The sequence below is a fragment of the Gavialis gangeticus genome, unplaced genomic scaffold (assembly GCF_001723915.1).
Source record: "Gavialis gangeticus isolate Ggan-Ray unplaced genomic scaffold, GavGan_comp1, whole genome shotgun sequence".
In the NCBI taxonomy this organism is placed as follows: Eukaryota; Metazoa; Chordata; order Crocodylia; family Gavialidae; genus Gavialis; species Gavialis gangeticus.
The window spans coordinates 207,878,859-207,893,182 of NW_017728992.1; the positions used below are offsets into that span (position 1 = coordinate 207,878,859).

A 14,324-nucleotide genomic window follows, 5' to 3' on the forward strand; every position below is an offset into this window, starting at 1 on the left:
AGGCGCGACTTCACGGTCAGGGCGGCTAGGGTCTGGAACCAACTTCCAAGAGAAGTGGTGCTGGCTCCTACCCTGGGGGTTTTTAAGAGGAGGTTAGATGAACACCTTGCTGGGGTCGTTTGACCCTAGTACTATTTCCTGCCATGGCAGGGGGTAGGACTAGATGATCTACTCAGGTCCCTTCCAACCCTAGAAACTATGAAACTTTTGCCCATGTGTTCTCCTCCAGTCGGGCATGGGCTGATTATCAGGTAGAGTCCATCAGAGGTTGACTCTTCTTCAGTCCTTTTTATTCAGCTGAAGTTCTGTTTTAACATCCTGGCCTGAAGAGATTGAAACAATACCAAGCTCTGTTTTGAGTTTGTCATCTCTGCTTTACACACATGCATACACCAGGATATGAAAAATGCATACATTTGCTCCCCTCTTCCTTGGGGGGTGGGGGGGAAGCACTGCAGAAGGATACCTCAGACACAGACTACTTAAAAAATAAAGTAAATATTAGTGCCACCCCCCCTCCCTTCCAATGTGCTAAGCATGATCTCCCTGAGGCTGCCAACAACTTCAATGCCTCGGAGCACTGCAGGTAGTAATGAAAAGGATGATAACTCTGTCACTTTGCATTCCCAAAAGAAGACATACCGATAGAGGCAGATACTGTAGTTCCTCACAGAGGCTGGAGATGGGGAACATAATAAACCACTCCACTTATTGTTCAGCAACTCCTATGTTTAAAAAAATGCATTTCAGATTTCTACACTCCTTTCTCTATAACTTCACACTAAATTTGCTCAGTTTGTACTTAAAGTCTCTACTTAATGCCTCCTAAGGGGAGAACTAGAGACATTAAATCCATAATTCTCAGCTCTCCCCTTAGAATCAGATTGCCAAGATGAACTTTCTTGTTCGTACATTGTCAACAAAAAAACATCCTGCAATGAGGATTCAGTTCCCAGGGTGCTGGCAGTCTGAAACGAGATCTGGCTCTCATGGAGCTGGGTTGGCTCGGCAAAGTGAATGGGAGACAAAAGCAGGAAAACTTCCCTTATCTCTTAAAATGCGCCAGGGAGAAACTGTGATCTAGGAACTTTCCAAAGTTGAGCTCACTCCAAAGGTCCAATCCAGCCCTACTGAACTCACTGGGAGCCTTTTATTTGGACTGTATTGGGATGTGGATTTGCTTCCAGTGTCTGTGAGATGGCACTCTGAGTTTAAATGTGAGGTATCCTCAGGATGGCGGGGCCAGCATCAAAGGGAGTGAGAAACAAATTCCTCCCGTCTTGCCTTTTTGAAGCAAAAAAGCAAAGATGAACTGTAGACAATGGCTATTCTGCCTGGCCCTCACAAAGATGAAGGGGCCAGTCCCCAGCTGGGGTAAGGTGGCACAAGTTGTGCTGCACACCACCACGTGATTTCATGCTGATTTACACCAGCTGAGCAGTTGGCACTCTAACACTTGTCTCCCAGTAAGAAAAGATGTTCCTGTTTTAATGCTAATAAAATTGAACATCCCCATGCTCTCTGCTCCCAGCTCAGAGGAGAGAGAGCAAGCTGCAGTGGCAAACATCCGTATTACGATTCCCTCTTTGTTTTGCATCTCTCTCAAACCACCATTGTGGCTGTGTTATAAGTTCAGTGACCCCAGACTGAGCACGTAACATTCAGCCCCAGCCAACCAAGTGAAGCCAGTGGTCAGGTCACCCTTTATCTTCAGCTAAGCAGTTTTCCGGGAAGCTGATGGCTGACTGAACAGGGACTATAGTTCTGAAACCTGACCTAATGTTCTCTGGGGGAGTGGAGGGAGTCTCAGGATCCCAAGTTGATGATTAATTAAAAAACAAAATAATTATCAGAGAACTTGCAAGCCTGGACACGTCCTGAACGTTCTTGCTCGGCATCACCCACTGACTCAGTCCCTGAGTGTCTCTGCACTGTAGTGGAAAAAAAAAAAAGCAAAATAATCATGAAACCAGGTCGCATTGCCTGAGATCCTATGTATGCCAGATAATTGTGGACTTCTCCTGCCTCCCTCATTGTCTGTGTTCATTCAGTCTGGTCTGACAGAGCATTAGAAATGTCTAGTTCAATAATTTTTTGTTCCCCCTCCTCCCTTTCCTCAGTAAAGAATAAGGCCCAGTGATGTTCATCTCAGTAAGTGACCTTCAGCGCAGAGGCTTGTTTGCCTCCATTTCTCAGCGAAGTTTGATCCCATTTTGTGGTACCTGAGTAAATCCAGAATAACTCCTGAGTTAGGGTGCCACCATGTGTCTTGAAACTGGAACTACCAGCTTATAATTGGCCACCAGTCCCTGGCTCTTTCTCCCATTTCTTCCAACAGTGGGGTACTGGTACCAGTGGTCAGTGACTCTGAGAATTTAAGGGGAGAACATTGTTAGCTGGACCAGTCTCATCATGAGTTGGACTAGTGAGCATAAATGTTCCAAATGAAGATGAGACCTCCATGCTCCAGGTTGTAGCTGCTTCCAGAGCAGTATGATGGGAAGTCCAAAGATCACGCGACTTAATTACTGAAAGGGAAAGGGGAGTAAATAATAAGTGGCACAGAGGGTTAAAGCATTCAGTGCCTCTATTGTTTCAGCCTTCCTGAAGGTTAACCACAGCCAAATACTTCATTTAAGCAAGAGGATAGGAGTGCAGACCAGAATAGGAAGGGGTTTTCCAGGAGACGGGTATTCAAGGTAGCAGAACCTAGGGAATGTCACCCGAGAGCACGTAAGGAACAACCTGAGGTTGTCTCTGAACCAGCAGAAATTGTCTTTGGGAATTCATAGATGACAGGGGAAGCCTGCAGAAGGGCAAGCATGCTATCCAGTATTATAGCCCCAGGGACGGATTAGAATAAACTGTTACACAATCATCTTATAAGCACCTGGAAGTTAGGAAGGTGATTTAAAAGCCATCCAGTGTGGGTTTTCTCCAGAATAAATACTGTCAAACCAGTCTGATTCTTGGCAGGCTGCGTGGTTTAGTAGACATGGGAACCAGCAGTTGTTGGTGTAGCTTGAATTTTAGTGAGGTTTGGGGAACACCCACTTGATGGTCTCCTGAGCAAGTGAGGGAAATAGGCTAAATATCGACTCCCTCATTATGCTTGGAGTGTAGTGATCCACAGTTTGTTTAGGATTTGGGAGGACATTTCAGGTGGGATCTTGCAGGGGCTGGTTCTGATCCACACTTATTTTTATGAATATCTTGGATGCTGGCATAGAGAGGACACTTAATTTCTGGAAGACAGTAGCCTGGCAGGGGTTGCAGGTGCTTTGGAAAACAAGGTTTGAGTCCTAAATGATCTGGGTAAATGATTGAACTTTAACAAGATGAAATTTCTTGCAAAGCCACCAGCAAATTTTCATGAAATTTTTCATGCAAAGCGCCGGACTTAAGGTATACAGGCATTTGCCTGCAATAAGGAAGTGCAGGTGAATACAATAACTAGCTGGGCCCCAAAACTGCAGAATGAACTGGCATGGGTGGACTAGTGAATGAGTCAACAGTGTGATGCTCAGGGGGTTGTTAGAGGATGGTGATAAGTTAACTGTACCCACAAGGGACAGAGCAAGAAGCCTCTAGCTTAATTTTCAGACACGCTTTACATTGAATATTAGGAAGAACTGTTTAACTGTCAGGACAGTGAAGTACTGGATCAGCCTCCCTAGGAAAGTGGTGGAGTCTCCACTGTCTGTGAGTTAAGAAGAGGGTAAACAGATCTGCTAGGGATGGTCTAGGTACAGTCCTCCTACCTCAGAACAGGTAGGGGCCCAGGTCACCTTTGGGAGGCTCCTGGTTGTCTGACTCCTGTGATCCAAGCCAGATCTTGGGACCTGCTCCATGTTGTGTCCGTTGAGTACATCCTGGGAGTCCTGCGGGTGCTGCCACGAGCTGGGACTGTCCCACCCCCAGTTGATATCGAGAGATGCAGGAAGTCAGACCATTGGTTCCCTGGCTGTGAAGTTATTGCGGTGGCCTGGCACGGACACGCTGGTGGCTCGGGGCAAGTGTCACGTGGCATGGAGGGGTGCATGAAGGTCTCTGTGCTTCTTAGGCAAGGCTCATCTGAAGAAGGCCATCATGAGGCATGAGGAAGCCATGAGGATCCATGGCCTGTGCAAGATCCTGAGGAAGATGGATATCCTCCAAGAGGTGCTGTCCTTTGCTCACAAGCGCTCACTGAGCAAGTACTCGGACATTGACCACGAGGAGGACTTCTTCGAAACTGGAGATGCCCCTGACATTCACCGTAAGTGCTGTAGTAGGGCACACCACTGACATGCTCTCATCAGTAAGTTCCCATCCTGTCCTCGGCAAAACAGATGGGTCTGTGGCTTTGCTGGGAGTGTTGGTACTTCTGACTGTGAGGAAGAGGCAGCTGGTTACTCTGCCACATGGACCAAGGGGGTGGACATGGTTTAAGAACCAAGCTAGAGAGACCACCTGTCCCTCCTGTCTGGAAGGAGCCAGCTATTTGCACGTTTTTGGGTAGAAACATGTCACCATAGGCAGCAGCATCAGTCAGACCAGGGTGTGCCTGGCACAGCTGATCCGCTTCCTTGGCTGAAACATGTTGCCCTTTGCTGCAGGACAGTGGGAGGCATGTGTAGTCTGGAGAAGAGAAGGCTGAGGGGGGGATTTAATAGCAGCCTTCAAGTCCCTCCAGGGGAGTTGCAAAGAGGATGGAGTTGGGCTGTTCTCAGTGGTGGCAGATGGCAGAACAAGGAGCAATGGGCTCAAGTTGCAGCAAGGGAAGTTGAGGCTGGATATTAGGAAAAACTTTCTCACTAGGAGGGTGGTGAAGCACTGCAACAGGTTACCTAGAGAGGTGGTGCAATCTCCATTCTTGGAGGTTTTGAAGACCTGGCTAGACAAAGCCCTTGCTGGGATGATGTAGTTGGGGCTGATCCTGCTTTGAGCAGGGTGTTGGACTAGATGTGACCTCCTGAGGCACCTTCCAGCCTCATTTTATGATTCTATGTTCTCCTGGTCCTTGGGGGAGGCCCCAATCCTGCCCACCCCAGGAATTCCCACACAAGATTGGGCCCCTCCAGCCTTGGGAGCACCTTCCTAGCTGCACCCCCTACCCTCACACATAGATGCACCCATCAGATTTCTTGGGTACGTTTCGGTAAACAGAGAAGTGCTGACTTTCCTCTTTCACTTGGGGTTTCCCTGCTTACCGACATGTGCCTTGGAGATCCTGAGGCAGTGAAAGGCGATGTTCATTTCCACCCTGTGACATTTGCCCTGCAAAGCACTCAATGCCCTTTTAAAATATGAAGACACATCCCTCCTCGCTGTTTATTTGCTTCAGCCAGGGGCCTGAGCCTGCCCTGCCAGCCTGCTGTCTCAGATGGTTTGAGCTTTGCTGGTGCCCAGTCCCGAGTCTATCGGGTGGCTTGATGCATGAGCAGTGCCTGCCAGTTCATCCGTGCAGCTGTGACATGTCTCTTGTGGTTTTGATTTTAGCCAAAACGCATCAGAGACCAGAAATCATATCTCCCAACTTCTCCCAGGTGAAGGTGACTGACATCTTCCATCGACTGGTACGTACAAGGGTGAGAGACAGCCTTATGCGCAGGCTCCTATCACGCTTAGCAGCAAACCTGCCACAAGCCCATGTTCAGCCTCTGAACACTGTGGTGTGGATGCCATCCAGAGCAGCCTGAGAGTGAATCCATGCAGTGGTGCTGATGCATACAGGCTGGCTGCGAACGTAGGGAAAGCGTTAAGAGTTGACTCTCCTCCGATGCTGTCTCTTCTGTTTTTTGGGTCGAGGTTTTCCTTAAACCAGCAGTGATAAGACCTCGAGAGTTTTCCCCTAATATAGAACCTCAGCATTAAGACACCGTTTTCTAAACCTGTGCCTAAAGGCTCTGATTCACATGCAGTCAGATCAAGGCTGAGTTGCACATTTTCTTGGATCCACACTGAAGGCATGCCAGGTAGGGACCAGCTAAGACACCCCCTTTTTTCCTGCTGGGACAATGAATAAGGAGACCTGCATCTCCCTGTCTTTTGGGGTGCAAACATTTCATCCCAGGAACAAAAATAAGCTGCTTCTCCCAAATGGGGGAAGGGATCTTGGCTAGTTAAAGGGGAAAAGAGGGCCCAAACTGAGGTGAGAGTGACCTCCGATCCACACCACGCGACTGAGACAGCATGGAGCTCAGCCAGCCAGTGCCAGATGGTAAAGCTTCAAGCTGGCTCTCGCAAGGAAGAGTGTATAAAGGTTTCCCTTCATTCATTGTTGGGGTTGGTGACGGTTGAATTGCTGAAGAGGCATAGATTCATAGATTCATAGATTTAGGGTCGGAAGGGACCTAGTAGATCTTCTAGCCCGACCCCCCGCCAGGGCGGGAGAACAACAAAGAAACCCCAAAAAGAGAAACGAGACTCAAATGAGTCCAGCCAGGTAGGCATCCAGCCTCTTCTTAAAGACCCCCAGGGGTCATGTCGCAGCTCAGGGAAACACTGTTTCAAGGTAACCTCTCCATCCCTGCTGCCATTCCCAACTTTTAGCAGAGTAGTGCATCACAGCTACAGACAGTCTGCACAGAGCACAGTGCCTGAGGTCTTTAAAGTAGCAGTATGTTATAGGCACCTGCAGTCTGCACAGCCATGGCCTGGGACTGGGGCAGGTGCCTTGAAGCAAGTGCCATGCCCTCTTCCAACTCAGGCTGGTCCTACTGTGTGCTGGCTTCGAGCACAGTCACAGATTTCCCCCTCAGTAGCTGCGTAGCTCGGTGCCAGTTGACCAGCAGCCCCTCCCCGCTCCCATGGTGGGATTCTCTTCTGAAGGGAAGGGTGGAGAGCCAGTTCCCTGCACAGCAGATTTGCAGGGCTGAGGCTGCTTGTTGTCTTTGGCAGACAGTCTTCATTTAACAGCAAGCCTTCTCCAAACAGACAACAGCTCCCAGTCTTTAACAGCTGCCCTTGACAGCTCATCCAGGCCTCCTTTCTGCAGGAAACAGGCTGACTGGTGTGGGGCTGTACCAAGGCAGGGGCTGCAGCACGTGAGGCCGAAATAAATTGACTTTGAGCTAGGCACTGTTAACCCCCCCAAGCACTTCCCTGTCAGGAGCTCCTCAGCACAGTGAATCCATCTTTTCTGACACCTAGTCAGCGTTCAGTCTCAAAGAGCAAAAGCCATCAGGATATCTGCAACCAAGGGCAGCAGTGCTGGACTCAAGAGGGCACTCTTGCCTCCAGTATGTTATTTTGTCTCTCTGTTTCCACCCAGGGGCCTCTGACAGTTTTCTCAGCCAAAAACAAGTGGCACCCGGCACGGAAAGTTCACCTGGTCCGAGGAGATAGCGCCTTTGGATTCACGCTTCGAGGGGATTCCCCCGTCCTCATTGCCGGAGTGATACCCGGGGGCTGCGCAGCGGTGAGTTAGTTACTGCCTCCTTGGGAAAGATCTAGAGAAGCTCGGTAACTCTCCCTGCCAGGGTTGCCTGATAAGTCCCCATTATAAGGCCCTGTTTTCAACTGCCTGTGACTGTCAGACTGACTCTTGGGGGCTGAAATGGTGTATGTGGGGTGGGGGGAGGGTTGAGAGCAAGACCAAGAGAAAATACATTATTTTGAGCATGTTAAACTTTGCAAATGTCTGGGACAAAGGCTTCTTGACGAGTAGCGTTCAGCAGAGGAGGGCAGCCTCATGTCGGAGCTGGGTCTTGTGTCACTCCCGTGAAAAGCTGCCCTGGTTGCAGGTCTTGGAGCCAGTGCCAGCCACTTCTCACCCCATAGCCTGGGCCAAGGCCAGAGTCATAGAAAATGAGGGTGAAAGGGACCTCAGGAGGTCACATGTAGTCCAACCTCCTGCTCAAAGCAGAACCAGCCCCAATTACATCATCTCAGACAAGCCTTTGTCTTGACAGGTCTTAAAAACCTCCAAAGATGGAGATGCCACCACCTCTCTGGGTAACCTGTTCCAGTGCTTTACTATTCTCCTCGTGAGAGAGTGGTGTTTTTTTTCCCTCATATCTAACCTCAACTTCCCTTGCTGCAGCTGGAGCCCATTGCTCCTTGTCCTGTCATCTGCCCCCCACTAAGAACAATCCAACTCCAGGATGGGGAGTCTTTCCACTGACTTTGCTGAGCCCTGGATCAGCCCTTGTGACCCTGAGGCCCTTAAACATGTGCCGAGCTTTAACCATGTGAATCACCCCATGAAACTGTAGGGTTGGAAAGGACCTTGAGGGTCCAGCTGATCCAGCCCCTTTGGAGTCAGTGCTACTGCACCCCTGTTCAACTGCTGTTTTGGCTCAGGTCCATCCCAGAACACTGAGTTTCCATCAGTGCCAGTGTTGTGTCTCTGCCAGGTGAATAAACTAGGCTGTGGGTCCTCCTAACCCGGACATAGCCCTGGCACCCTCTGTGCTTACCTCTGGGGAAGTGGAGTCCTGGTTTCTGGCATTTCATTCGGCCATAGCAGTGCTGGGAGACCACCAGGCCCTGTTCAGCCACGTGTGCCTTTGCTTGACCCCTGCAGGAAGCTGGGCTGAAAGAAGGAGACTTTATCATCTCTGTGAATGGCAAGGACTGCAGATGGTTGAAGCACGCAGAGGTGGTGCAGCTGCTGAAGAGCGTCGGCGAAGACGGGGTGGAGCTTGGCTTGATCACCCTTCAGAGCTCTGAGGTGCAGAACATGGTAATTCACCTTCTTCCTTGGCTCCGAGCTCTGCTGACAGCTCCTCAGGCATGTGGGTCTAGGGACAGAAGAAAGCCAGCTGAGAGCAGCTTGAGTGGGAGGCTGCATTTTCTCTAGGGTGGAAACTGTGAAGCAGGAAGCTGATTCCAGCAGGGACCTTGTTGGTGTAGTGGGAAGGAGCTGGGACTTTCCTGGTGGTTTCTCACTGGGTCAGAATCAGCAGATTGAGGGCATGAGGGGTGCAGTTCCTCATGACATTCAGCTGTCTAACTGGGCTGCAAAGCAGGGGCAGTCTTGCTTTCTCCCAGCTGGGTGCCTGGGCCAGGACAGCGTAGGGTCAGAATGGGGTGTCCTGAGAGATGAACCTGCATCAAAGGCAAAGGAGAGATCTCCAGGTCTGAGCAGCATGGACGATTCTGGCAGGGGGAAAGCCACATCCTGAGGAACATCAGCAGTACCATATTGGGTCAGATCAGTGGTCCATCTAGCCCCATAGCCTGTCTCTGACAGTGGTGGAAGTGGATGCTATATAAGGAGAGCATCAAATGGGGTATCTCTTTAGTGACCTATCCCCTATTCAGTAGTGTCTCTGGCACCCACCAATTATTGGGTTAGAGAGGCCAGAGAAAGCATCTCCAACTGTTCTGTTCCACAGGCATTAATAGATCCATCATCCATGAATTTCCCCAGTCCCTTTTTGAATCTGGATTCATTCTCTGCCTCCACCACCTCCTGTGGCAATGAACTCCGCAAGTTAACAGCACGTTGCATATAAAAAAGTCCTTTCTCCTGTTAGTTTAAACCTGTCACCTACTGATTTCAGTGGGGGTCCCCTAGACCTAGTGTTCTGGGACTTGGTGACGAACTCAGAAACTCCGTGTTCACTTGGTCTGCACCCTTCTTGATTTTATAGACCTCTATCCGATCCCCCCTCAGCCTTCTTTCCACACTGAAGAGTCCGGGCCTTTTTAGTCTCTCCTAGTCTGGCCCCTCTGACTGTTTTAATTGCCCTTCTCTGGACCTTTCCTAAATCTACAGAAAAGCAGTAGAGTAGTTAGAGAGCTTGCTCTCAAGTGAACAGCATGAGCATGAAGCTGAAAGCCAGGAGCCCCTGAGTTTCCATCCCTGCTCAGGCTCAGAGCTCCTGTGGGGCTTTAATTAGCCCCTTTTAAACCCTCTGGGCCTGATCCTGTCCTTGTTTGCTTGGAAACCAGTGGGAACGGACCAGGGTATAAACACTGTCTGATCAGAATCTGGCTCTGGTGTTCCCACTCCGACCTGTAAGCAGGGGCTGTGCTCCTCCTAGGTCCTGGCCTCCCAGGAGGACCTGGCATAGCACTCCTTAAAACCGAGCTCTGCACATGCTCCTTTTGGGGTCTGGATTGTGTGTTCCTGCTGCCAGTGTGCAAACACACTTATCCATGAACCAGCTCATTGCCCCTCTCATGTAGCTCATGTTGGTGTTCTCTCTCTCTCTCTGCCTAATAGATGGACAGGAAGTCGGCTGCCATGTCCTTGGGCGGCGGCCTACTGAAGAACAACAAGGAGAACAGCCGCAAGAGCCTCATGAACAACAAGAGCGCCAGCACGCTCCTGGCCTGGAAGAAAAGCAAGCGCAGCAAGAACAGCACTTACAGCCTCCCCTTTGCTGCGGTCGGGGACAATGAGGCCATGTACTGAGACCCAGCCCAGCTGGGTCCCAGCTGTGGATGATGGGCCTCCCGGCACGTCGGGGCTGACCCTTACCTGGGAAGCCAGAGAAGGCAGCGATGCCCTATCACCCAGAGATGGTCTGGTATCGGTGCAGTGAGCTGCTCTCCTTGTGCAGGCAGGTGTAAACTGCCTAGCTGACCCCCAAGGCCTGGGGATAGCAGCATGAGGCTGGGTTCTCACAGACCGGGATGGATGGTGCACAGCATGTGCCGCTGGTGAACAGCAGGCACCTCTGCCTGTGCACTAACATGCAACGGGATGGTTCTGACTCTTCTGCCTCCTACTTTAGTACGAGTCAGAACTGCAGAGCTGATCTGCAGTCTCCTGCCCTTTGGTAAACTCAAGAACTGTCAACACCAGCCATAAAACAAGCTGTAGAGCTCTGCTGGCTCTTCAGGCTTTATCCTACAGCATGTGCCAATGTTGGGATCTCTTATAAAGCAGCTGGTTTACGTAGTGCAGAGACAAGAGTTCCTGAACTTCGTGAGAGAAGGAGGGAAGAATGAGATGGGTAGAGCTGCTGGGAACTGATCGTGGAGTATGTCCAGGGTTTCCCAGTCCAGTGTGACCATCCGCCGACAGCCTGGAGGGAGGGACAGCAAGTGTAGGAAGCCAGCCTGGCCAGTCCAGAGCGCGCACCAAATTTCCCAATCAGCTCAGAGCAGCTGGGGATAAGAGTAGGGATGTTTCTTACCACAAAAGGGCTCTTTGGGCTACTGAGTGAAGCACTTGAATCAGCCGAGGCCACCATTGAGGTATTGGACAGGTTCGTGTGAACCCCATTGTCCAGGACCTGCTGTATCTGAGGATCCTGCCCAGCTCAGCCTGCAAGGCAGGGCACTACATAGACAGCAGATGCAGATCTTGAATGTGTGTGTGAGGGCAGACTGTTCAGACAACTTCCCAGGGGGGCAGTACATGGGTGGGTGTTTGGTAGAAACTCCATGTGACTATTTAATGGCCATAGGACAATGCCGCTCTAGTTTGGCCCCAACCCATTTGTGGATATGAAACACATGGTGATGGTAAAATGCCCCCAAGTTGTTAATATTGTAGAACTTAGCAAGTGGATTGACCGAATCAGGAACCACTTTGTGCTCTTATGTGTCACCACCAGTTCCATTCAGTGATAGTTAGATGAGCCGTGTTGATACCTTTACACTGCAGGGTTCCCCAGTGTGTGTAAATGAGCCCAAACTGGCTTTGAACTTTCTCTCAGTGCCTGATAGCAGTCACACAAGTGGGGAGTTAACACGGGCCACCCAAACTCACGTGGGTACGTGCACAGACATTTCATCCTGCTCAGAGGTTCCAGCTTCTGCGGCTGCAGTACCCATGCTGGCTAGTTTAAAGCAAGCTCAGACGGCTGCTTCACGATGCCCATTGTAGACGGGCCTCTTGTCACTGAGAGAGGTTTGGGAGCTGTGGCAGGGGGCAGGTGTAGGATGTTGTAGCCATGTAGACACCAGTGCAAACTCCTGATCCAGCCCAGCCCTGAGCACATGATTAAAGGCTTCACTGAATATAGGCCCAGATGCATTATTTTAATGCAGTGGTTCGCAACCTTTTTAGAGCCCGGGTGCCCTCCAACACTGTTTTGAATTGGGCAACAGCCCCGAGTATGAACCACCGTCATGCTATTTTGGCTTACTTAGTGGTTCTCAACCAGGTGCTCCCGCACCTGGTGTTATCAGATAAACCTAAAGCAGTTGAGTATGGTGGCATACCCGATGGTTTTCGAGACCTGTGCAAAACTCCCTGTGCAGTGCTGGTGGCAGAGAAGGAAAGTAGTCTCATCTGCCCTAGGTTTCCTTGCACATCACCCCTTTGACCGAACAGTACAAATGACTGCAGCTGAAGCACACACTCTTCCATAGCCCTGTGGGTGCCTCCTGGCATGCCCCTTCCACAAACGGGTGCAGTACAGTTCCACCTGCCCGGTGTGTCTCTGTTTTGTGGGGTCAGACTGGGAGGGCCACAGGAAAAGCATGGGCTCTAGCCACAGTTGCTTCCTAATCTGTCTCCCCAGCGGCAGTTCACCTGGCCACTGGGGCATTTCTGGAAGGGTCTTGCACCACCCCAAGGTGGTGTTTCATGCCCAGGGCTTTGCACTAATAAAGGGGCTCCATTTGCACTGCAACAACTTGGATCTTTACTCAAGTGCAGTGTATTGTGGGCTACTGCTTGCGGCCACGAGGTGCATTGCATGCTTGCTGTTGGAAAATTCTCCAAGCACACAGAGCTTCCTGGTGTCCCCTCCAAATGAACCCTACGACAACTCCCATCCCAGCCTTCAGGCACCCTGGTTGAGAACCGCATTAATGGATGTGCAAGGCATGCATCTTCTGCCCAGGAAACACAGTCCAGGGACATACATTGCTCTTTCGGCTCAAAAGGGAAAGACGTAGCCACCCAGTCATGACCGTATTTTCCACAAGCAGATGTGGATTGCTTTCATCATGCAGATAAATTAACAGCAAAAAGGCTTGCCGCTTGATGTGCCCAAGATTAAAAACCCAAGGAGAGAACACCTTCAAATGATTAACTTACTAAATGTAGCCCTGAATGTCAGATCTCACACAGGTTGCTAATGCCCTTCCTTTGTGTGCTCTCGGCTTTCTTAATGGCAATGACCTGATTGATACGTGTATCTTAGCAATTGTAGTGGAAACGCCGGCAGAATCAAGCCGACGCACTCCAGATGTGTACATTTTTTATTATTATTTTCCGTTCCCTGTCCGTGTTGTGCATTATTTCTTCTTTGAAGGTTACGGAGATGTCTCATCCGGTTGAGTGCTCAACTGCTCTCGGTAGGTATAAAATACCCTTTGGAGATGTAATTGTATTTTTGTACTTTAAGTCATGGAAATGCTATAGCGAAAGATTAATGGAATAAACCAACCACGCAGGCTCCTCGGGCTGGGAGATAACCTTCCCCGTTAGCCGCCTTTCCTTTGGTTCTGTGGAGCACAACGCTCCTGTGCGAAGGCATTGATCTTTTTATCTAAGAAAAATAAATAAATAAAACAGTGGTTTTTACCCCTGGAAAAGCGCAAGGTGCATGGGTAGAGCTCCTCTATCTTGAGTTTCCAGACTTCTATGAGTTCCTGTCTGTCTGAATCTGTCCTCCATGGTCTTCAGTCACAGCTATATCTTTTGAGGATCTCCATACTCTCATGCTCATGCTCCCAGCATGAGCCAGCCCTGGTTAGGAAGCTTTGCCTTTGGGAAGGTCAACACTTTAATTGTGGTCGACCCTTAATTGTCTGTTAAGAGGCTTCCGGCACAGTCTCATGAAGTAATCGGTACTGCTGGTGGCCAACAACTTCTGGACATGATTAGGAGTCCAGCACCTACCTGACCAGCCCAGCCTGCCTGCCTCAGGGTCTTATCTGAGTGCAACTCAACACGTGTCAAGACTGGTCTTGTGTTTGTGGTTCTGCATCCATCTGTCGATCCCGGATCAGCCTCATCTGCCCTCTTAGGAACCACAGACGAGACAATCGTGGGAGATGATCATCCTCGACTGCCTATGACGAGTGTTTTGCCAGCTGTTCAGCCACGGTGGTCTCCCGCCAGGTGTCAGCGGGACCCGGGACTGCTTAGCAGAAATCAGGCGTATTCAGTCCAGCACAGCCGCCCCACACTTCTCTGCCTCCAGGTGTTCAAGTGATACGAGAGGACATTGCTGGTTTCAGTAGAAACCACCACTTTGAGATCGCCATTCATATCCCTCAGCAGAAAATTTGAGGAGGCCCTGCAGGTCTTGTCCGTGCTGCCGAAGTGGAGGCCTCTGAGCCATAAGCATATTTATTTAAAACAACACATACACGCCCGGGGTGCACTGGCTCCATGTTGCAGGGCTGTCTATCTCGTTTTGTTTTACCCAAAGTGCATCTTCCCAACCTGGGTGGGTGCTGGTGCCTTTTCGCTGATTTAAAAA

The 14,324-nt window shown here is 50.2% G+C and overlaps 1 protein-coding gene across 3 annotated transcripts in view; it reads left to right on the top strand.

Annotated features, from left to right (window-relative positions):
- RHPN1 (rhophilin Rho GTPase binding protein 1) overlaps positions 1–13,433 on the top strand; it is a 73,038-nt gene extending 59,605 nt beyond the window's left edge. For 2 of the 3 annotated variants that reach the window (XM_019528251.1, XM_019528252.1), the window contains exons 11-15: positions 4,064–4,258; positions 5,482–5,570; positions 7,256–7,402; positions 8,510–8,668; positions 10,157–13,433. In XM_019528251.1, coding sequence (XP_019383796.1) covers positions 4,064–4,258; positions 5,482–5,570; positions 7,256–7,402; positions 8,510–8,668; positions 10,157–10,348 — 782 coding nt within the window. In that variant the 3' untranslated portion in view covers positions 10,349–13,433. The remainder of the gene's footprint in view (positions 1–4,063; positions 4,259–5,481; positions 5,571–7,255; positions 7,403–8,509; positions 8,669–10,156) is intronic. The other variant, XM_019528253.1, reaches the window with a different exon arrangement.
- Positions 13,434–14,324: the final 891 nt, after the last annotated feature.